Genomic DNA, 24,861 nt, shown 5'->3' with positions numbered 1-24,861 from the left:
TTTTATACAGTGTTAGGGGGAAAAAAATATCAGTGTGTTGCACATAAGAAATAGTTGCTTTTTGGTTTTTTTGTTATAATCACTTTCAAGAGTAAGCATTTGGATTTTAGAAATATGTGAAAAATCTGGACTGGCATAGTGGCTCCTGCCTGTAATCCTACCACTTTGGGAGGCTGGGGTAGGAGGATCACTTGAGCCTAGGAGTTCAGGACTAGTGTGGACAGCATAACCTGGCTCCACAGAAAAATAGAAAATGAGCCAGGCATGGTGGCTCATGCGTGTAGTCTCAGCTACTTGGGAGGTTGAAGTGGGAGGATCTCTTGAGCCTTGGAGGTCAAGTCTACAGTGAGCTGAGGTCATGCTACTGCCCTCTAGCCTGGATTACAGAGTGAGACTCTGTTTCAAAAAATAAATAAAGGAATGAATGAAAATTTTGGCCGGATACAGTCTGGTTCATGCTTGTAATCCCAGTGTTTTAGGAGGCCAAGGCGAGAAGATCACTTAAGCAAGGCCAGCCTGGGCAACATAGCAAGACCTCCATCTCTACCAAAAAAAATTAAAAATTATCCCGTAGTCCTAGGTACTCAGGAGGCTGAGGCTAGAGGATCTCTTGAGTCCAGAAGTTCAAAGTTACAGTGAACTGTGATCACACCACTGTACTCTAGCCTGGGCAACAGGTGAGATCTTGCTTCAAATGAATGAAAATTCTAGAGTCACAATAAATATGCTTTCACTGTGTAATTTTATAAGGGAGCACATGCAATCCAGATTTTGAGCATTGCTATTTTATAATATATAATCATCTTAGATTTTCTAGAATTCTTTAGTTGTTTCTGTATTAATTTTATCAATTCATCCTTTGAGCACTTGTTTAATTTTATCAATTCATCCTTTGAGCACTTGCCAAACTTTATCTGGTGGTATGAAGAAAACCAGACACAAAATTGAGCCATTTAGGATTAGTAAAAATACTTCTCAGAGCGTTTTAATTACATCAGATTTTCTTACCTAAGTTCAGTGAAGCCTTTAATGATGCCACAGGTCAATTCTGACAGCTGTAACAGCAACAAATCCATCTGTAATTAGGTCATTGCTTTAAATTGCCCTCTCTCAAGTACAGGACAAAATGTATACATACTACACCCAAGGAAGAAAAGGCATGAGATGTCATAAAGTGCCCCAGTATGATTAAAGCTAAACCATCTTTTTATAAGTTTTTAGGTCTCGGTCAAATCACCTAGTAACATTTTTTATAGTTTAGGTAATTACTAGAAAGTTTATTTATTACAAGTTTGAACTGCTTATTTTAATTTGAAGAATTCCTGCACTTTGGATAATTAGGGCCCAGAAAAATATCTAAACCCTTGTGAGGAGAAAAATTAGTTTTTTCCTCAAAGGCGCAGTAATGTTTCTTTAATGAAAGTTAGGCTATTTCAAAAATAAAAAATTTGGAATTATCTTAACATTTTCAAAAGCAAACGTCACAACCAAGTTTTCTCAGTCTCTGTGAGACCTGTTTATGATAGTGAATGTAGGTAAAATCATCTTTGTATGTTAGTATTATGGAAATTATGGAACTTTTACCGGTGTCATCAGCTACTATGCATTTTTTAGTTCACATGATGCTGTCTTTAAAGGGTAGAGATTGGGCTTCCTGTTTTATGCACTGCCATTTTGGCATGAATATTTAATATAATTTGATGATAATGAATCACTTGATTCTGTTAGTGTCTATGTAGGTGACTATAGTACCTGTGATTGTTTTTAAGTCTGTATTTTCTTTTGAAATGTAGAATTGAGAATCAGTCCTATAAGAGGCCCACTTAGAGTAAAATGCTGAAACCAGTGGTCCTATTTGAAGTTACCTCCTTAATAATTTAGAAAACTCAGTGGTGAATTTCATATATGACAAGTGAATTTTTTTAACAAAGGGATTAAGATATATTTAAGTAGATTGGAAGGCAACAACAGCCTGTGATGTTGGTTTCAAAATAGATGTCACAAAAGTTGTCTTAACTTCACCTAAGGGTGTATGACATCTCATTTATATGCAGTTGTCCAATTATTTTATTGCCAAATTCTGTTGAAACACGTTTCCCATGTTGATTTCTCAGGTCCCTTCCTGCTTTTACACACAATATGTTGGTAGCTGTGAGTTTTCAACCAGCAAGAATATATTTCATTCCTGACACCTGTATTTTTTATGTTTGTAAAATCAGTGTTATTAAGTTATTGATTGACTTTGGGGACACTTGACACTTGCCCCTTATTATAAAATTTTGATTTGCTAACCCTCATATTCTTAACCACATTATCTCTTTTTTCCTGCTTAATCTTTTCCTCCCACTATATTCTCTATTTTGTTGTTTCTGACTTTGATCAAGTTATAGATGACTAGAAATTGGAATGTGACTGTAAGTTTGTAATAACTCAGTTTCTAAGGTTTTAAATTCATTTTCCTACAAAGTGGTAGAGGTAAAATGAATCAGGTTTATAAAGCAGCATAGGTGCGTTTTTTAGAACTGCTTGACATGAACCTTATTGCACTGATTGTTTTATTTATATGCACATGTTTTCCCACCCACATTGTTCTTCTTTAAGAATAGATTTTGGTCAGCTAAGCAAAATGCACCAAATGCTTGTTTTGAAGTTTAAACCTAAAAACATACTGTGAAATGTTTGGCTTGTAGTTACTGTTTTTGGTTGCCTGTGAGATCAATCATTAGGATTTTTGTAGATCTAATTTTTGGTTTTTGTTTTCTTTCTTTCTTTCTTCTTTCTTTCTTTCTTTCTTTTTCTTAATACTCCTAGTTTTCTGCTAAAATGATTTGAGGTGATTAAGAAAAAGAAAACTCCACGTTTGTTTCTCCAATTCAGAGAGAAATAACTGTGCCTTCTCCCCTCCTAACATGTCGTATGGCAAACTTTTTAGTTGGTAATCCGAATCTTTTTCCTTTGTACACTTAGGTTTTATGAACAGAATGTAGAAAGTAAAAATGTTGATCCACTGTCACCTATAGGCTTATAATAAAGGATTCTAACCAGGCCCAATTGTGTGTGCCTTTAGTCCCAGCTACCCTTAGAAGGCTGAGGTGAGGGAATCGCTTGAGCCAGGTGTTCAAGTCTAGTCTGGGCAATATAGCAAGCCTTGTCTCTAAAACAAAAGAATAAATAAAGGACTCATCACTTATTAGCTATGAGACCTAGTAAAATCACTTAACCCTGGGGCCTATATTTCCTCATCTGTAAAACAAGATTAATGGTATCAATCTCATAGGGTTGTGAGGATTAAATGACATATATGAAGTGGATTTGGTTTTGATTTTTTAGGAGGAAGGGAGGTGAGGAGACAATCTCACTCTTGACCAGCCTAGAGTGCAGTGGCACCGTCATAGTTCATTGCAGCCTCAAACTCCCAAGTTCAAGCAATCCTCCCGCTTTGGCCTCCCCAAGTGCTGGAATTATAGATATGAGTCACCGTACCTGACCATATGAAGTGTCTTAAAACTGTGCCTGAAACGTGCTATATATATAACTGTTAACTATAGTTATATCTTCCAAATTTCATCATTTTGTTAATCAAATTTTTATTACTAGTTTTTATTTTTATTTTTTTTTGTTGTTGTTGTTGTTGAGACGGGGTCTCGCTCTGTCGCCCAGGCTGGAGTGCAGTGGCTGGATCTCAGCTCACTGCAAGCTCCGCCTCCCGGGTTTACGCCATTCTCCTGCCTCAGCCTCCCGAGTAGCTGGGACTACAGGCGCCCGCTACCTCGCCCGGCTAGTTTTTTGTATTTTTAGTAGAGATGGGGTTTCACCGTGTTAGCCAGGATGGTCTCGATCTCCTGACCTCGTGATCCGCCCGTCTCGGCCTCCCAAAGTGCTGGGATTACAGGCTTGAGCCACCGCGGCCGGCCTACAAGTTTTTACTTGTTTTGTTTTGAGTTGTGAGGGTTTATGTTTTGTTTTGTTTTCCCCTTATTTTTGTTATCCTTCGAGTCAATGGAATCTATGTTTTTTCTTATGTCTGTAAAAATTGGCTATAGCTGGCCAGGCATGGTGGCTCACACCTGTAAACCCAGCACTTTGGAAAGCCAAAGCCAGAGAATCACATGAGCCCAAGAGTTCAAAACCAGTCGGGGCAACTTAGACACCATCTCTACAAAAAATAAATTAGTCAGGTGTAATGTTACGTGCCTATAGTCCCAGCTACTCCAGACGCTGTTGCTAGAAGATCACTTGAACCCTAGAGTTCGAGGTTGCAGTGAACTATGATTACACCACTGCATTCCAGCCTGTCTGACAGACCAAGACCCCCATCTCTTTAAGGAAGAAAAAAAAAGGCCAGGCGCGGTGGCTCACGCCTGTAATCCCAGCACTTTGGGAGGCCGAGACAGGTGGATTACTTGAGATCTTGAGTTCAAGACAAGCCTGCCCAACATGGTGAAACCCCATCTCTACTAAAATACAGAAATTAGCTGGGCATGGTGGCGCACGCCAGCTACTCGGGAGGCTGAGGCAGAAGAATCACTTGAACCCGGGAGGCAGAGCTTGCAGTGAGCTGAGATCACACTGCACTCCAGCCTGGGCAACAGAGTAAGTCTCAAAAAAAAAAAAAAAAGAGAAAAGAAAAAAAGGGCTGTAGCTAAAATATTAACAATAAAAATTAGGATATATCCTATCTGGAACATTTTGGAAAAACAGAATCCTTTCTGCCAAGATGCTTTTTTGCCCCCACTTTTTTTTTCTGGTTGAACGAATAACAATTGATACATTAAAAAATAATGATAAAACAAATATATCCTGAGAAGCCCTAATGTGCTTCTGAGTGTTTTACAAAGATTATTGTATTTACTCTGTACAGTAGACCAATGAGATGTAGATGGTATTATCCTCATTTTCAGTTGAGGAAGTGAAGGCACAAAGAAGTTAGGCAACTTGTCCAAAATCTTGCTGGTGGTAAGTAGGAGATCTGGGATTCACGCTTAGGTTATTCGGACTCCAGAACCTGTGCATGCATGCATCCTCTCTCTTTTCCTTCCTTTCTCATACTGCCTCCAAAAGATTAGAACTTCTCTAAAATTGCTTGCCAATCGGATGGCTTGTTTACTTGAAAAATTCATATTATGGAATCAAACACTTAAGTAGATACTTAGGATGTTCTAATTATTATTATAATGACATGAGGATTTTTAAAGAATATCTGCGTTGTACTGTGTTAGCATAAACTTAGGATACTTGTGACATTTCCATTTTAGTACCTACACAGAAGTCATGCTGAATGTTGCTGTGAGTTTAGGAAGCTGCTAAGTAGTTTATTTCTTTTGCATTGGTAACATGTATGTTTTGGTTAACTGAAATATTTTAGAAAAGAAAAGACACCACCTAATCAGAAGAAAAGATAACCTAAATCAGGGATTGTTTTTGTTCATATTTGGAACTCCTTTAGAACTTCTACATGAAATATATATGTGTGCAGCCAGTCTGAGTTATTTTAAGTGATTTGAGAAAATATTTAGTACATATAACTATAAACAAATACATGAAGTGTTTTAATTATAGTGGCTGAAATTATTTGTTTTTTTTTTTTTAATGTATCCACACAAATTCACAAAGTTAATTCTAATACTCACTTTTACTTGGTCGAGGAGGGATTCGGAATTTCTTAGAATGGAAATGTTGGAGCAATGTGAAATATTGAATCTGAAACTTGGGAGACACATCCTTACTGTCCCACTCCCAATTTTTATACTGTAAGCGTGGAATTTTTGTATATTTGTGTTTTATGATACACATGCTAAAAAAATTAATTCCTAATTTTAAACAGCTGTTTTACCTCCATAGGCCTCAGTTAAACTTAATTCTTGTATAATAGTTATAAAAATAAAGATGCAAGAGGGTATTCAAAGTAAAACTAAGGATTACATATTATGGATATAGTAGAGTGAGTAATTTTTTTTTTTTCTCCCAGAGTAAAGATGGGAAAACCCCACTACACATGACTGCTCTCCACGGTAGATTCTCCCGATCACAAACCATTATCCAGAGTGGTAAAAAGTATTTCTGTTTTTTTTTTGTTTTGTTTTTTGTTTTTTGTTTTTTTTCTTAAATGTAGTAAAAACATCCACCAAATGAATGGTATTGAGAAATTGTCATCGCAGTTTGTGTATTTTTAATATATGATTTCAGAGCTCATGAAAATAAAATATTAAAGAGTATAAAATACCATGTAGCTGTACCTTTTGTACTTTTGGTTTTTTGTTTTGGTTCCCCGAATTATTTTATTTCTTCAGCAGTTAGTATTAGCTTTTTTCAGTATTGCTAAATAGAAAATTACTTTCTACCATAATTTGTATTATATATTAATGTGTGTACTCTGTGTATACATTATACATTTATCATTTTCCCCTGTTGAGTATCTGCGACTGTTTTCAGGATTGTAATTTCCTGAGTTTGTATTCTTTTGTGTTTAAATCAATATCAGGCAAGCTAAACTTTTAAATCAAAAGAACTTTTAGGTATATTACTTTAAATCAGTGTTTTCCAAGGCATATTCCAAGAAACTTATCCTCAAGATAGTAGGTGCGGCCGGGCGCGGTGGCTCAAGCCTGTAATCCCAGCACTTTGGGAGGCCGAGACGGGCGGATCACGAGGTCAGGAGATCGAGACCATCCTGGCTAATACGGTGAAACCCCGTCTCTACTAAAAAAATACAAAAAACTAGCTGGGCGCCGTGGCGGGCGCCTGTAGTCCCAGCTACTCCGGAGGCTGAGGCAGGAGAATGGCATGAACTCGGGAGGCGGAGCTTGCAGTGAGCTGAGATCCGGCCACTGCACTCCAGCCCAGGCGACAGAGTGAGACTCCGTCTCAAAAAAAAAAAAAAAAAAGATAGTAGGTGCTGTGGTCTTGCAGGGGAAAAGTTGAAATAGGTTCATGATCCAATACTTTTTGAAGCATTGCATGTAGTCTTGATGACAAAGAGTATGCACATTAAAGCTCTGAAGTATTGCTCTAAAGAAACGTGTTTAATTTTGTTTTAATGCAGTAGTTTCCAGAGTTATTGGACCCCAGAACCCTCTTGTCAGTTTAAAAATCTACTGAAATCTTATACTTAATTCACACAATTGCTTTAAGTATAAAAGCTGTAAATCCATTGCCTGGCCTGATAAATGAGCTATGAATGAAATCTAGTTAAAATTGCTATGTCTATTAGTTTGTATGTGAATAGCATTTTTTGTTACTTTTCATGTAGTAGATTTGATTTGATCTTTATATGGTCCAGTGTCTGACAGTAAGTCCTGTATTGCAGGAGCTATAATCGACTGTGAGGATAAGAATGGAAATACTCCTCTGCACATAGCTGCACGGTATGGCCATGAGCTGCTGATCAACACTCTTATTACAAGTGGTGCTGACACGGCAAAGTAAGTACTTGCTGAGGTGTTGATAACTGACGCAGGCAAGCATAAAGGGAAGTGAACTGCAGTTTTCTAGATATTTCAGGTGGAAATGTGGATTTTATCCTCAATATTGTATTAATTTCTTGAACTTTCTTTTGTATTGACAAAGTGGTAGGTTAAAATGTTTAAATACAATTTCATTTGGTAAGCCTGTGTATTTTTATGTGTCTTACAGACCCAGTTCTTTCTCACTTTGAGTAATAATGCAGTTTTGATCAGAGCTGTTAGTTTTTGTGATCTCTTTATTTTTAACCTAGATGTACTTAAAAGTCCTGGAAAGCTGTATGTGCCAAATGCTTTTTTTTCATCCAAATACCATCTGTAGATAATAGTTTTCAGGCTGTGCTGTGCCAAGTTCAGGGATTCCTTGGAATCCTACAAAGGATTTCTTACCCCCACCCCCATTTTTGTCAGAACAGTTTACTTGTATTTATTTTATATATTAAAGTTCCCATTGTAATATTTTGTTTGAAAGATGAGTCCTCCTGTTAATGCTCTGCAAGAAACACTATACTTAAATTTATGTTTATCATTCTTTGTATCACATTTACATGTGTTCATTAACAAATTGTAAATCTTTTCTACTTTCTGTAATGGTGTGGTACTGCACCTATCTGTTTTGTAACTTTTTCAAAAAAAATTACGTGAGCTTGTTGATTTAGCCATCTAAATACAAATTAGGGCCTTTTTCCACATCTGTACAAGTTGCTCTAGTTTATTTATTTTATAGAATTATCAGATAAAGATTTCACAGTATATTCATTCTCCTTATTTGCAGATACAAGTTGCTTATAGTTTTTCACTATTACAGAATTACTGCAATAAATATTCTTGAACATACTGCATTATGGAAATGTTTCAAAGGTGGGGTGACAGGGTAGTGAATTTTACTCTCTAAGCAAATGTCTAGATACATTTTTGGTTGTCACAATTTGGGGAGGAAGGTGTTAATGTTAATGCCATCCATTGGGTACAGCCCAGGGATGCTGCTGAACAGCCTATAAGCCTGCATGCAGACAATGACTTCTCACGTTTCCGCAGCAAAGTCCATAATGACAGTAGTGCTGAAGGTGGAAAACCCGACTTTTGGAGAGAAATAGCTGGGTAATAAGTTATGCCTACCATCAACCTTTAGCCAAATTACTCTCCAAAGTGTTAGACATTTTGACTCTTAGTTATCTTTCACTTAAGTGGTCTTTTTGTAATGTATTTAACTGATTGTATTTTTCTTGTATTAAAATGAAGATACTGTCCTGTTCTTTTAACTTTAGGCGTGGCATACATGGAATGTTCCCCCTCCATTTGGCAGCCTTAAGCGGCTTTTCAGATTGCTGCAGAAAACTTCTTTCTTCAGGTAAGGGCAACCTTTGCAGACTTTTGTATGTCTCCTCAAACCCGCCAAATTTTAAGATGGTCTCTTTATCCTTCTTTTTAAAAATTACATGCAGATGGGTCCAGTATGGATAATTTAATAACCCCTTTTAGAAGATGTTGGGTTCAGGCTTGGCATGGTGGCTCATGCCTGTAATCCCAGCACTTTGGGAGGCCGAGGCAGGTAGATCACTTGAGGTCAGGAGTTCAAGACCAGCCTGGCCAACATGGTGAAAGCCCATCTCTACTAAAAAAAAATACGAAAATTAACTGGGCATGGTGGCGAGCACCTGTAATCCCAGATACTTGGGAGGCTGAGGCAGGAGAATCGCTTGAACCCAGGAGGCAGAGGTTGCAGTAAGCCGAGATTGCGCCATTGCACACCAGCCTAGGAGACAGAGTGAGACTCTGTCTCAAAAAAAATACAAAAAAACCTCTTCATCCCCTGTTAAAGAAAGACCATTAGCAGTTAATCTCCATTTCTTTTTTCCCTCAGCCCTAGGCAACCACTAATCTACTTTCCATCTCTATAAAATTTGCCTGTTCTGAACCGTTCCTATAAATTGACTCACCTGACATGTGATCTTCTGTGACTGGCTTGTTTCACTTAATATAATGTTCTCAAGGGTTATTCATGTATCAGTATCAGTACTTTATTTCTTTTTATTGCTAAATAATTCTCCATTGTATCCTATTGCTTTTAAACAGGCACCCTAGCACTTCAGAACCCATAGTTTTGTTTGGGATTAGAGGGGAGGACGTGATTCTTGACATTTCATGACATAATTCTTTAGTGTAAAATAATATGTCTGTTATAAATAAGATGTATTCATTCTTGTAGGATTTGATATAGATACCCCAGATGATTTTGGCAGGACTTGTCTACATGCAGCTGCAGCTGGAGGGTATGTTAATAGTATTTTTATTTCTTTAAGAAAAAGATAGCTGGTCTTGGCAGGTTTTCTCTTATCTTTGTTCCTCTTGTTTTAATTCTGGGCTACCAGAAAACAGAAAACAAAACAGGAGTTGTTTGAGAGAAAAGGTCCAGGGTGGCAGAATACGTTTTTTCGTCTTATTCCAGCCAAGTTGTAGGTTATGAGTGACAGAGAGAGAGAGAATAAACCTACAAAAGGAAATACTGCCTTCTATAAAAGAACATAATTCCTGGATAAGTGAAAAAAATCTAATAAAATTGTTTCTTTAAAAAGTATGTTCTCAGATGAGAACATCAAAATACTGGGAATATTCTAAATAAACAAGTACTCTTTAAGTAGATTTGTTTTAAATTTTGTTGTGTTTTTTTTTTTTCTGGATAAAAATGTTCATTTTGTGCTGTGTCTTACCTCTACTAGGAAGAGGAAAGTTTGAGATTGGAAGATTTTGGCCTAAGTTTTTAAATAGTACCACCAGGGAAAATTAGGCAGTTGGTTCATATGAGCAACAAACTTCAGCTAAAACTCATGGTCCCTGGAACATGCTTCTTATCTAATGCTTCTGATAATTTAGATCTGTGATAAGCCATTTAATTTATGATTTCTCAAAAGGACATTTTGCAAAAACTTTATTTTCAGTGATAATTCCTTAAAATTTTTCAGTGATTTCAGAGGACAAGTACGTTGAACCAAGAGTACACCAGCGCAGTCTAAGTTGTAGAGATGGATTGTGAGCATGTGACTGGTTTCCTTGTTCTTCCAAGGTCACCAGAGAACCTTCCAGTTAAAACCTATCTTCCTTGTAACTTGCCTGGAGAGAGAGGGACAACAGACTTGAGTGTCTGATTGCTTGGCAGTTACAGTTTTCATTGTAATGTAGTAATTTGATGTTGAGGTTTATACAATTAAATTATAGAAATACTTAAGTTATATCTTTTCCTCCAATATTAACTAAAGATACAGTCATAGTATAGGAAAAGATAAGGGAAAGCCCACCAGATTCATGCAATGGCTCACAGCTGTAAGCTTAACTACTTAGGAGGCTGAGGCTTGCAGGATCGCTTATGTCCAGGAGTTGAAGGCTGCCATTAGCTATGATTGCACCTCTGGACTCTAGCCTGAACTATAGAGTGAGGCTCTGTCTCAAGAAAAAAAAAAAAAACCTATAAGCATATTGTTTCCTAAAGCCTCCTCAGAGTGTCTTTTGCAAATGTGATCTTCCTTTTAAACAATGACAACATGAATCGTGTGTTATTTCCTCAGTGTGCCAATATGTAAGTATATAACTTTCTAAATTCTAGATAAGATGAATTTTAATGTTTTATTCTTCATAGAATGTAAATCATGTCATTTTTGTCACATTTATCTTCATATAAAAACATGCTTTCATGCTTCTTTAAACCTAACAATTTCATTATAAAATCACTGTCAATTAAGTTTTCTAACTGTGTTTTCTCTCAATAGGAATTTGGAGTGCCTAAACCTTCTGCTGAATACTGGTGCAGACTTTAATAAAAAGGACAAATTTGGGAGGTAGGGTATGATATAGTTTCTTTATGAAGCCTATTTTTACTTAATAACTTGATTGACCTTCTAACTGGCTTCTGAAAATTAACTGAACAATTTAGCATCTTGTACATTGTGATCATGATTCATTGAGAGTCCCAGCTAAAGTCAGTAACTTCCAAATACTCGTTTTCACCCACAGTTTTCTTCTTGAGTTCCTACCACAGCCGTAGCCTATCAACCACAGCCTTGGCCTTGTAAATGCCTCTATACTTGATTATCACTCCTCTCCGTCCAATAATTATGGCTGTGGAAATGTAAAGCGCCATAGAACCTATGTTTTTTTCAATAAACTCACAATACCTAGAAAATAATGATACAGTTCTCCTTTCTTCAAGTCGTTTCTTTGTGAGGGATTCTACTGCCCATATCTTGTTCCAGAGCAGTAGTAAGAGGGAGGAAATAGGTTATAAATATATACGTATAATTTTTCTTTCTCCTTTTCTATATAAATCTCACACACACATATATCCACACATCCCACTAAGTATTTCACAACAGGAAGGCAGCTGTGAAAGGACAGTCTTTGTAGTCATTCAGCAGGCCTCATTGTTAAGAATTTGTGGTAGCAGTATTTCAAACTACTGTTAAGTTACTTAGAGTAGGAATTGACACAGAGTTCATTAGAACCATACGGGAAAGAATTGAAGGCAGTTGGAATTGGTTTGAAAGAGATGACAGTATAAGCAAAACTATGTGGGTCAACAGTTTGAGAATTATACATAGCAAGGTGTATGAGAGGGAAGAGTGTATGTCAGAAGAAAATGTGTGAATATATGTCAATGCATGTGATAGAACCAGTGCAGAAGAGAAGTAAAAAGAACTATGCATGGTAGGAAATCAGAAATGAATAGAAGAAAATAAAAACTATTTGAAACCATAATTACTTTGAAGAACAGACTGCTCTCATAAGCCTCCTAATGGAAAGAACTAATGATCCACAAAAATAAAAAAATCACTTTGTTTGGCTTTGGAATGCAATATTTTTATAGCTAATTTGCGTTTATAATTATACTTTAATCCAGTTTATATTAATGTTAGTACTTCAGGCATTCTATACTACAAATAACAGAGAGGGCTCCTGAAAAATATTTTGAGTTTAGAGGATTGAAAGTAATTCAGGGTTAATTATATTTTTTTGAATGTTTCTTCTATTTTTTCTCTTACCCTTTGTTCCTCTTCTAGACATGGATAGAAGTTGCTACCTCCATACTGTGGAACATTTTTATTAATGTAGGGGAAACTTTCTTAAAATGAAAGTTTTCACATTTCTGAGCAGAATATGAAGGTTATTTGAAAGTCACTCAAAGGACTGGGACTGGGATTGCTGCTACTGCCTGGAGGCGATGAAATAACTGCATTTTCATCTTATTTCATATACTTAAAGGTTCTCTGCCACCTTGCTTTCTTCTTCTAGCTTTATGTCCAGCCCTCCACAAGACTTAGTATATGGCAGTCTAAGTCTCACTGTAAATACAGTATTTGTAACTGGGAGGAGTAAGAGTCAGCTATGCTTTTGTTTACTAGTTATGTCTCTTGCTTTTATCTTCCTTGTATTAACTTGGGCACAAAAGATCTCCACTGCACTATGCTGCTGCCAACTGCAATTACCAGTGCCTGTTTGCTCTTGTGGGATCAGGAGCAAGTGTGAATGACCTTGATGAAAGAGGCTGCACACCCCTGCACTATGCAGCTACATCAGACACAGATGGCAAGTAAGTACCATATGAGTGAGAGTAGAGGATCAATTATTTCTATAAACTGGCATCTTCCGCAGGGATGTTTTTGTTGCAAATTTGTATTTCCTCTTTGTATTTTTGGTTGATTATCTTTGCCCTACGTCTATTTTGGGAAATAAATTGGTTTCATAGTTATTACTAAATCATAGTTATTACTACCTATTCTCAGCACCGGCCTTACTAGCTGATCTGGTGGAAGAAAGATAAAGGTCCCTTTTTGTCCTGCCTGCCAAAAGAGCATCTTAATATCACTTTTATGTTTTTTTCCACCTGACTTCTCAGAGGCTACAGCCATGACTGTATCATGGGGAAAGGGAGAGAGGAGGTATATGAGTAATGTTATCAGAAGACTGGGTAGACATTGGAATACAGGTATCCTTCAGAGGTAGACAGTTCAGGTTTGCAAGGAACCCTTGTAAATTGGTGTCCAAAAGGTAGTAATTGAACTGGCAGAATCTGGCACGTAGTAGGTACTACATGTTGCTTAAATAAGTAAATTAGATGACAGAATAAGTAAATGTTGGCCAAGAATGAATAAGTGAAAACAAGAATAAAAGATGCATAAACTTTCATAAGTATAATATTCACCTGAAGTTACCAGACCTATTTGTAATATCTTGATACGCATTTTTTTTTTCTTGGAAGAAAATAAACTCATTGAAAACAGAAAAGATTTTCAGTGTCTGGTAATTCCCAATGGTATGGGTCAGTGAAAAGTAAAAATAAGTAATGATTTCTGGGGAAAGATGTTATAAAATGTAGTTCATATAACATAGAATTATTCAGTTTTTGACATTTACTTTTTGCCCTCAAAATAAGCATAATTCGATTCTTCACAAATGTTAATTTAGTATAAACTCTTTAATTTCAAAACAACTTTTATAAGTAACTTTTTTTGTGTTGGATTGTGGCTGAAATTCTAGGGTTTTTTTTTTGTTTTTGTGGGGTTTTTTGTTGTTTTTGGCTTGGTTTGTTTGTTGTTTGTTTGTTTGTTTGTTGAGATGGAATCTCGCTTTGTCACCCGGGCTGAAATGCAGTGGTGCAATCGCAGCTCACTGCAACTTCCACCTTCCAGGTTCAAGCAATTCTCCTGCCTCAGCCTCCCAGGTAGCTGGGACTACAGGTGCCCACCACCATGCCTGGCTAATTTTTGTATTTTTAGTAGAGACGGATTCACCATGTTGGCCAGGCTGGTCTCAAACTTCTGACCTCAAGTGATCCACCCACCTTGGCCTTCCAAAAAGCTGGGATTACATGAGTGAGCCACTGTGCCCAGCCTAAAATTCTAATCTTAAAGGCAATGGTAATGTGTCCTTTATTTGCAAGAATATAAAGTATGTTTTTAGATAGCAGCTATTTAAATAAAATCTATGATAAAGACTATAAATCAGAAAAATCTTTGGTAAACTTGGATAAGTAGATTATCCCTAATTTATCAGTTTTATAATTTCATGGTTTGATGTATAGATTTGTTTAAAATAAGTTATACCTTTTATCACCATCTGTAGTCCTTTACCACTACTTTCACAGACTAGATATTGGGTGCAGCTCGTTATGATCAAGATTCCACTGAGAGATTGTCTCCCACATTCCTTCCCCCCAAAAAAGATTACACTTTGATCCTTCTGCCCTTAGACAAATGCACTAAACCTGGATACACACACACAAAACTATAAAGGAATAACATATAATTCAACCCATAGTGTTGGAGATCTGTGGTTTCATTGTAAGCCAATCTACTTTTCCTATAGAAGAGTACTAGTACTAAAATCACTAGTTTTCTCACTGAATATAAACTGTTTTGAGCAAGTAGGCAGTGACTTTTATTATTTAAATATTTAATCCTCAGTGTGTACACTAAACAGCTTGATATACTGGAAAGAACATGAGCCTTGGGATCAGAAAGACCCAATTTAAATCTTGGAGTCTCCATACTGTGTACCCATTTGAGCATGAGCAAGTAATTGCTAAGCCAAAATATTCTTTATTCGTAGAAGGAAAATGAAACCTCCCTGTTAGAGTTGCTGGGAAAACTAAAAGAGACTGCATAATCTAACACTGTTAATGGGAGCCTCTGTTTCCTATCTTTATTAAGTATCAAAATCCCAGAGAGCCTGTCGAATGTCATCATTTATTGATTCAATGATTTGTTCTGTGGGAGCCTTGTGGAAAATATAAGCCACGGTAATTTTTCTGGGATACCAGAGACATCCTTTTAATAAGTGATTGTTTTGGAGGCTTAAACAGTGGCATTAAAGGATTTATTTTTCCTTAAATTGTAAGAAATATTTTTCTTAAATTGGGTATAATTTTACCTAGTTGTAATTGTATTCCCAGGAATAGCTTGAGTAATAAGAGAATCAGCCATAATTCATTCATTTTGCCAAAGCAAGAATGAAATATTTTCTAAAAGAAGAGACAGATTCCTCAGAGCTTCTAATTGCTATTATTCAGTAATGTATATTTGCTTATTTGTTTTTTAAATGTTTGTTTTTTTGTTTTGTTTTGTTTTGTTTTGTTTTTTAGCTAATCCCCTGTCAGCATCACAGTTTCTAATTTAAAGCTCCCCAGGAAAAGTTGTTGTTTGTACTTTGGAATTTTTAACAATCTGACATTGGTTTTTTGCTGTTTAGGACTGACATACAGTAATTACAATTCTGCTCTCCCTTATATCCCTTCGTCCTCACTTTGAGTAAATAATTGGAAAAATACATGAAATCTTCCCTGACTCATTCTAGTCATTCTGCTAGTCACCCCCATTGTCCTGATGCCTGCGTTCTTGGTAGACGGTCATTCAGCAAGTCCTCTGAAGTGTCTTTATTTTACATCATGTAAGAATCCAGCAAACAAATATATGGCTACTATCACAATAAACATATTAAATATGTGAAATATTAATAAATATATTTGCCTATTGCAAAGGCGTATAGGGTTATCTTAGAGCAGGATGTCATGGGGTCTTCTCCACACCTGTGTGTCATAGGTATATAAGAGAAGGGAAGCTGGAGGGCTGTTTTTCCTGATTATAAGGAAGAAATTCCCCTCATACCAGCTCTCCTGAGATAACTACCATCAACAGTTGTATTGCTGTATGTGTATGTAGATCATGTAGATCATTTTTTGTTCCTCACAGCCTTAATCAAAGTTGAAGCCCTGGTGTATGTTATAAAGTCTTTTCTATATCATATATAATTTTTTAAAATATTTTATGGGTTATCTCTAGCCTGCACCTCATAACTCTTCCATCTTCTATCCATTACCCAGTTCCAAAACCTCTTCCACATTTTAGATATTTGTTTCAGAAACATCATAACTTCGCAGTAACAATTCTCTTAGTGTGTTTGGACTGCTATAACAAAATACCAAAAACTGGGTGGCTTGTAAACAACAGAAATTTTATTTCTCACAGTTATGGAAGCTGGGAAGTCAAGAATATTAAGGCACTGGCAGATTCAGTGTCTGGAGAAGACCCACTTCCTCTTTGAGGGCATATTCTTGCCATATCCTCACATGGTAGGAGTGAAAGAGCTCTTTTGGGCCTTATTTTTAAGGACAACAATCCCATTCATGAGGGAGGGCTCTGCCCTCTTGACCTAATCACCCCCTAAAGGCCCCACCTCCTAATAATATCACCTTGAGGTTGGAATTTCAGCATGTGAGTGGGTGTGGGGAGACACAAACATTTAGACCATAGCAACACTCTTAGGAAATGGGGCTACATTTTGACTTCTAATGGCAATTTATTTTTGTCTGTTTCCAAGCTTCATAAAAATGGGATCATGCATTTTTTTGTGTGTAGAGGTTTTGTAATGCTGAGATTTATTCCTGTGTATCTGATATTTTTTATTACCAAAATGTTTAAAAATTTTTTTGTGTTGGTATATAGAAGATATATTTGCCTTTTGTATGTGACTTACATTCAACAACCTTGTAAAGCTTATTGTGTGTATGTATGTAAGAGCAATGTTTGATACTAGCTCTGCCTTTTATTGTGGTACCTTTGGCAAATTACTTAACCTCTCTGTGCCTATTTCATCTGTGAAATGGAGATAATAGTTGAAACTCAGTCATGACTGTGTAGAGTTTAAAATGGTTTAGTATACATTAATTGCTTGGAGCAGTTCTGACACATCCTAATCTTCTTATAAAGGTTAGTTGTATTTTTTAAAACTGATATTTTGGGCCAAGGTGGGGTTGTGGGGGGTGGTAAGAACTGTTGTATGCCATGGGAAGAGTAGAGAGGAGGGAAGGCCTCTGGGAGTGGCAATACCACATCTGTTTTCCTGGCTGAGTGGTCCTTACCCAGGGCTCTGACCAGCCATGGGACACATGAACTTGAATCAGTCTGAACTTGCATCAGAACTCAAAGTGGTAGAGTTCATTAGTGGTAGGGTAAGAGTAGGATAAATTTAAATAATTTGAAATGCATTCTGCTTTTAACCTATGTGGTTAGTGGGAATGAAGATATTTAATTTGCCTGACAATGAGGAAAAAATTATAATAGAATATTGTTTAGCCTTAAGTATTTTTTCAGATTTTGTGTATATATTTTATTTCAGAGGATAGATTATAGAGAATCTTCATTTCTTAATTGTCTGGGTTTTATAAAATGAGCATGTGTTAATGTACAAGCAGAAAAAAGAATAGACAGACTCTCCTACCCCCATCCTCTAATGAAGTCCACATTTTCAAGATCAAGTAATTTTGTGATTTGGTATTTTATAAGCACCTAGTTAACTTATAACTGTAACTGATTAACCACTGTTCCAAAACTTTGTGGGAACATAGAACAATGGATAAAGAGAAGACCTGAGGTGGTTTAGTCCTTGGTTTGCCATATTCTAGCCAAAAGGATTTGGGAAAAGTCATTTAACTTAGTGTCAGTAATCTTTTTCATTTGTTAGAGATAATGCTTACCCAGAGTGATTGTGAAAATTTATATTGTTTAGCAAAATCTGAAAGGTATGCCAATAAAAGAAATTATATTAGAATAAGTCCTGGCCGGGCGCGGTGGCTCAAGCCTGTAATCCCAGCACTTTGGGAGGCCGAGACGGGCGGATCACGAGGTCAGGAGATCGAGACCATCCTGGCTAATACGGTGAAACCCCGTTTCTACTAAAAATACAAAAACTAGCCGGGCGAGGTGGCAGGCGCTTGTAGTCCCAGCTACTCGGGAGGCTGAGGCAGGAGAATGGCGTAAACCCGGGAGGCGGAGCTTGCAGTGAGCTGAGATCTGGCCACTGCACTCCAGTCCGGGCGACAGAGCGAGACTCCGCCTCAAAAAAAAAAAAAAAAAGAATAAGTCTTGTATTCAGGTCTTAGTAAGGGAGAACCATTTCTGTTTCATCACCAACATCTAGAGAACGTAATTAAATTTTGTTTTTTTTAATGCCCTTGGGTGAAATGTTTTTGCCTGTAAAGTATTCCTACAGACTTGCAGGCTTTTTCTACATCCCAGTGAGCACTGTCCTCTGAATTGGGCACCAACGAAGGCTATGTACAAACAGAGTTCACACACTGAAACGCTTCCTTTTCCTGACATGTCCTCAGAACTAGTTTGTGAAACAAGACAAAACAAAACACCAGTCTTGTTACTTTAGAGCCAGACTTGGGTTTTGTTTTGTTTTTATCATAGTGATACCCACTTTAACCTTTTTTTTTTTTTTTTTTTTTTTTTTTTTTTTTTGAGACTGTTTCGATCTTGTTGCCCAGGCTGGAGTGCAATGGTACAGTCTTGGCTCACTGCAACCTCCGCCTCCTGGGTTCAAGTGATTCTCCTGCGTCAGCCTCCTGAGCAACTGGGATTACAGGCATGTGCCACCACGCCTGGCTAATTTTGTATTTTTAGTAGAGACAGGTTTCTCCCTGTTGCTCAGGCTGGTCTCGAACTCCTGACCTCAGGTGATCTGTCTGTCTCCGCCTCCCAAAGTGCTGGTATTACAGGCATGAGCCACTGCACCTAGCTTAATCTTCTTTTTTTATTATGCTTGACTCCAAAGAATTTTAGCTGTGCATAAATATCAAAATTGCACTTATGATAAATATTTGCTGCCACTGAAGATACTACAATAAAGATTCTGAAAGTGATTTCTAAGAGATCTAAAGCATTTTAAGAAATTCAGCATTTAAGGAAATAAGTGTTAGCATTGAAATAATGACTCTCATATATTTGTGAGCTAGACTTACTGAAAGATAGTTACATTGCTTTAGAATTTCTTTTCACTTGTTTTTATGTGACTTCAGTGTGATTTTGGAAACTTTTAACAAGGAGTATTTGTTTAAAGAATTTTTTTCCCCAGGTAGTTTAATATTTGGGTAGACATATTTGAATACCAAACAAATTATCACTGAATAATTATAGACTTGGAATTTGAACATGAATAGACTTTAGATTATTTAGCTGGCTTCTCCATGTATCAAATGAATAAACAGAGGCTATTTCACCTTTATGGCCCAAGATCACTGGTACCAAACTAAGAGAGAATTTTTTCATTTCTCTTTGAGTGCTTTTTTTTTTCTTGCCGTAATAAAATTTATTAAAGTTATAAATTATGGCCTATATACTGTTGTGTTTCTTTGTGTGTCCGGGGGTGTCAGGGGTGGGTTTGTTTTTTGTTTGTTTGTTTTTGAGATGCAGTCTCGCTCTGTCACCAGGCTGGAGTGCAGTGGTGTGATCTCGGCTTACTGCAACCTCCACCTCACAAGTTCAAGCAATTCTGCCTCAGCCTCCCGAGTAGCCGGGACTACAGGCACACGCCGCCATGTCCAGCTAATTTTTGTATTTTTAGTAGAGACAGCGTTTCACCATGTTGGCCTGGATGGTCTCGATCTCTTGACCTCGTGATCTGCCCACCTCAGCCTATCAAACTGCTGGGATTACAGGCATGAGCCCAGCCCTATATAATGTTTTTTAATTAATTTTTTTGTGTGCCATTATACTTTCATGTGCTCAACATGCAGGTTTGTTACATGGTATACATGTGCCATGGTGGTTTGCTGTACCCATCAACTCATCATTTGCATTAGGTATTTCTCCTAATGCTATCCCTCCCCCAGGCCCCCAGCCCCTGACAGGCCCCGGTGTGTGATGTTCCCCTCCCTGTGTCCATGTGTTCTCATTGTTCAACTCCCATGGATGAGTGAGAACATGCAGTGTTTGGTTTTCTGATGTTGTGATAGTTTGCTGAGAGTAATGGTTTCCAGTTTCATCCATGTCCCTGCAAAGGACATGAACTCATCCTTTTTTATGGCTGCATAGTATTCCATGGTGTATATGTGCCACATTTTCTTAATCCAGTCTGTCATTGATGGATATTTGGGTTGATTTCGAGTCTTTGCTATTGCAAATAGTGCCGCAATAACCATACGTGTGCATGTGTCTTTATAGTAGCATGATACTTTATAATCCTTTGGGCATATACCCAGAAATGGGATTGCTGGGTCAAATGGTATTTCTAGTTCTAGATCCTTGAGGAATTGCCACAGTGTCTTCCACAATGGTTGAACTAATTTACATTCCCACCGACATTATAAAAGAGTTCCTATTTCTCCACATCCTCACCAGCATCTGTTGTTTCCTGACTTTTTAATGATTGCCATTCTAACTGGTGTGAGATGGTATCTCATTGTGGTTTTGATTTGCATTTATCTGATGACCAGTGATGATAACCATTTTTTCGTGTGTCTCTTGACTGCACAAATGTCATCTTTTGAGAAGTGTCTGTTCATATCCTTTGCCCACTTTTTGATGGGGTTATTTTTTTCTTGTGAATTTAAGTTCTTTCTAGATTCTGAATATTAGCCCTTTGTCACATGGGTAGATGGCAAACATTTTCTCCTATTCTGTAGATTGCCTGTTCACTCTGATGATAATTTCTTTTGCTGTGCAGAAGCTCTTTAGTTTCATTAGATCCCATTTGTCTATTTTGGCTTTTGTTGCTGTTGCTTTTGGTGTTTTAGACATGAAGTCTTTGCCAGTGTCTGTGTCCTGAATGGTATTCCCTAGGTTTTTTAATAGGGTTTTTATGGTGTTAGGTCTTACATTTAAGTCTTTAATCCATCTTGAGTTAATTTTTGTATACAGCATAAGGAAGGGATCCAGTTTCAGCTTTCTACTTATGGCTAGCCAGTTTTCCCAGCACCATTTATTAAATAAGGAATCCTTTCCCCATTGCTAGTTTTTGTCAGGTTTGTCAAAGATCAGATGCTTGTAGTGGTGTTATTTCTGAGGCCTCTGTTCCGTTCCATTGCTCTATATATCTGTTTTGATACCAGTACCATGCTGTTTTGGTTACTGTAGCCTTGTAGTATAGTTTGAAATCAGGTAGCGTGATGCCTCCAACTTTGTTCTTTTGGCTTAGGATTGTCTTGGCAACGCGGGCCCATTTTTGGTTCCATATGAATTTTAAAGTAGTTTTTTCCAATTCTGTGAAGAAAATCAGTGGTAGCTTGATGGGGGATAGCATTGAATCTATAAATTACCTTGGGCAGTATGACCATTTTCACAATATTGATTCTTCCTCTCCATGATCTTGGAATGTTCTTCCATTTGTGTCCTCTTTTATTTCGTTGAGCAGTGATTTGTAGTTCTGCCTGAAGAGGTCCTTCACATCCCTTGTTAGTTGGATTCTTAGGTATTTTATTCTCTTTGTAGTAATAGTGAATGGGAGTTCACTCATGATTTGGCTCTCTGCCTATTATTGGTGTATAGGAATGCTTGTGATTTTTGCACACTGATTTTGTGTCCTGAGACTTTGCTGAAGTTGCTTATCAGCTTAAGGAGATTTTGGCCTGAGACGATGGGATTTTCTAAATACACAGTCATGTCATCTGCAAAAAGAGACAGTTTGACTTCCTCTTTTCCTAATTGAATACCCTTTCTTTCTTTCTCTTGCCTGATTGCCCTGGCCAGAACTTCCAACACTATGTTGAATAGGAGTGGTGAGAGAGGGCATCCTTGTGCCAGTTTTCAAAGGGAATGCTTCCAGTTTTTGCCCATTCAGTATGATATTGGCTGTGAGTTTGTCATAAATAGCTCTTACTATTTTGAGATATGTTCCATCGGTACCTAGTTTATTGATAGTTTTTAGCATGAAGGGCCGTTGAATTTTGTCGAAGACGTTTTCTGCATCTTTTGAGATAATCAGATAGACCACTAGCAAGACTAATGAAGAAGAAAAGAGAGAAGATTCAAATAGACACATAAAGGGGATATCACCACCGATCTCACAGAAATACAAACCACCATCAGAGAATATATAAACACCTCTACACAAATAAACTAGAAAATCTAGAAGAAATGGATAAATTCCTGGACACATACACCCTCCCAAGACTAAACCAGGAAGAAGTTGAATCTCTGCATAGACCAATAACAGGCTCTGAAATTGAGGCAATAATTAATAGCCTCCAACCAAAAAAAAAAGTCCAGGACCAGATGGATTCACAGCCAAATTCTACCAGAGGTACAAAGAGAAGCTGGAGCATTCCTTCTGAAACTATTCCCAACAATAGAAAAAGAGGGAATCCTCCCTAACTCATTTTATAAGGCCAGCATCATCCTGATGCCAAAGCCTGGCAGAGATACAACAAAAAAAGAGAATTTTAGGCCAATATCCCGATGAACATCGATGCGAAAATCCTCAATAAAATACTGGCAAACTGAATCCAGCAGCACATCAAAAAGCTTATCCACCACGATCAAGTCAGCTTCATACCTGGCATGCAAAGCTGGTTCAGCATACACAAATCAATAAACATGATCCATCACATAAACAGAACAAATGACCAAAAAAAAAAAAAAGATTAAATTTATTTTTATTTTATTTCGATAGTTATTGGGGAACAGGTGGTTTTTGGTTACATAGATAAGTTCTTTTTTTTTTTTTTTTGAGACGGAGTCTTGCTCCGTCGCCCAGGCTGGAGTGAAGTGGCCGGATCTCAGCTCACTGCAAGCTCCGCCTCCCGGGTTTACGCCATTCTCCTGCCTCAGCCTCCCGAGTAGCTGGGACTACAGGCGCCCGCCACCTCGCCCGGCTAGTTTTTTGTATTTTTTAGTAGAGACGGGGTTTCACCGCGTTAGCCAGGATGGTCTCGATCTCCTGACCTCGTGATCCACCCGTCTCGGTCTCCCAAAGTGCTGGGATTACAGGCTTGAGCCACCGCGCCCGGCCATAGATAAGTTCTTTATTGATGATTTCAGAGATTGTGGTGCACCGGTCACCTGAGTAATGTACATTGTATCCAATGTGTAGTCTTTTATCTCTCACATGGAGTAAAATATGAGGGATAAAAGACTACATATTGGGTACAATTTGGGGACTCTTCCCCCTGAGTCCCCAAAGTCCATTCTGTCATTTTTGTGCCTTTGCGTCTCCTCATAGCTCCCACTTATGGGTAAGAACATACGATATTCGTTTTCCATCCCTGAATTACTTCACTTAGAATAATGATCTCCAACTCCAGATTGCTGCGACTGCTATTACTTTGTTCCTTTCTATGTCTGAATAGTATTCCATGGTGTATCTATACCACATTTTCTTTACACACTCATTGGTTGATAGATAGCCTAAATTGGCGGGTTTCATATTTTTGCAATTGCGAATTGTATGCTATAAACGTACATGTGCCAGTGCCTTTTTCTTTTTCTTTTTTTTTTTGAGACGGAGTCTCGCTCTGTCGCCCAGGCTGGAGTGCAGTGGCCGGATCTCAGCTCACTGCAAGCTCTGCCTCCCGGGTTTACGCCATTCTCCTGCCTCAGCCTCCCGAGTAGCTGGGACTACAGGCGCCCGCCACCTCGCCCGGCTAGTTTTTTGTATTTTTTAGTAGAGACAGGGTTTCACGGTGTTAGCCAGGATGGTCTCGATCTCCTGACCTCGTGATCCACCTGTCTCGGTCTCCCAAAGTGCTGGGATTACAGGCTTGAGCCACCGTGCCCGGCCGACTTTTTCAAATAATGACTTCTTTTCCTCTGGGTAGATACCCAGTAATGGGATTGCTGGATCAAATGGTAGTGTTACTTTTCGTTCCTTAAGGAATCTCTGGACGGTTTTCCATAGTGGTTTTACGTATAGTGTTTTTTAAAATTATTTTCCTCTTATTTTAATATCACAGAAATGAAATGAAGTATCTCTTATGGATACTTTCTTACCATTTTACTCTGTTTATATACCTCTTCTTAGTCCTCTAATTCAGGTTCATTGAGTTCTGACCTTGGTTTCTTGGGGTTTTGTTTTGTGTAACATCCTTTCTTGAGCTTCATGATAAAAAATTTACTTATTCTGTGTTCTAGATAGATAAATAGTAATATTGCCAATATTATGTACTCACCACCACCAAAAGTTTAATTCTATCCAACGTTGTTTAGTAGAATAGGTGGTGGTATAGATAGACTGTGGAAAAAAGAGCCTTCATGTATTAAAAAAGCCGTCTGACAGACTTTTGAGGTATCCACTTTGAATCAAGAAGATTCTCATGAATGTTTCATTTGCATTTTTATGATACTTTAGTCAATGTTATTTAAATGACAGATTTTTATAGTGTAATACATTTGTGATTTTTATATTCAAGTATAAGAAAAATTGTCAGTTTTTAATTTCAGACTCTTTTATCATTGGTTAATATGCAGGATTTAGAATTTTCAGTATGTTATTGTTGTATATAGGTGCCTGGAATACTTATTAAGAAACGATGCAAATCCAGGGATCCGTGATAAGCAAGGATACAATGCAGTTCATTATTCAGCTGCTTATGGTCACCGTCTATGTCTTCAGCTGGTAAGATTCCTGAATGCTTGTG

At 37.5% G+C, this 24,861-nt stretch overlaps 2 protein-coding genes across 18 annotated transcripts in view; one reads left to right on the top strand and one right to left on the bottom strand.

Moving 5' to 3' along the window:
* ANKRD28 (ankyrin repeat domain 28) overlaps positions 1 to 24,861 on the top strand; it is a 205,281-nt gene that overhangs the window by 150,441 nt on the left and 29,979 nt on the right. For 16 of the 17 annotated variants that reach the window (XR_004437345.1, XM_033212706.1, XM_033212714.1 and 13 more), the window contains 7 exons: positions 5,969 to 6,047; positions 7,307 to 7,421; positions 8,729 to 8,811; positions 9,670 to 9,733; positions 11,225 to 11,293; positions 12,901 to 13,041; positions 24,728 to 24,839. Coding sequence is in view for 16 of the 17 variants with exons in the window: in XM_033212706.1 (XP_033068597.1) it covers positions 5,969 to 6,047; positions 7,307 to 7,421; positions 8,729 to 8,811; positions 9,670 to 9,733; positions 11,225 to 11,293; positions 12,901 to 13,041; positions 24,728 to 24,839 (663 nt within the window). In the remaining variant the exon portion in view is untranslated. Of the gene's footprint in view, positions 1 to 5,968; positions 6,048 to 7,306; positions 7,426 to 8,728; positions 8,812 to 9,669; positions 9,734 to 11,224; positions 11,294 to 12,900; positions 13,042 to 24,727; positions 24,840 to 24,861 lie in introns of those variants that run through there. The other variant, XM_033212717.1, reaches the window with a different exon arrangement.
* BTD (biotinidase) overlaps positions 8,175 to 24,861 on the bottom strand; it is a 116,394-nt gene continuing 99,707 nt past the window's right edge. The window contains exon 4 of the mRNA XM_033212724.1: positions 8,175 to 10,571. Coding sequence (XP_033068615.1) covers positions 10,545 to 10,571 — 27 coding nt within the window. The 3' untranslated portion in view covers positions 8,175 to 10,544. The remainder of the gene's footprint in view (positions 10,572 to 24,861) is intronic.

Source organism: Trachypithecus francoisi, unplaced genomic scaffold (assembly GCF_009764315.1).
Source record: "Trachypithecus francoisi isolate TF-2019V2 unplaced genomic scaffold, Tfra_2.0 Lachesis_group0, whole genome shotgun sequence".
In the NCBI taxonomy this organism is placed as follows: domain Eukaryota; kingdom Metazoa; phylum Chordata; class Mammalia; order Primates; family Cercopithecidae; genus Trachypithecus; species Trachypithecus francoisi.
This window is presented reverse-complemented; position numbering and strand designations above follow the sequence as displayed.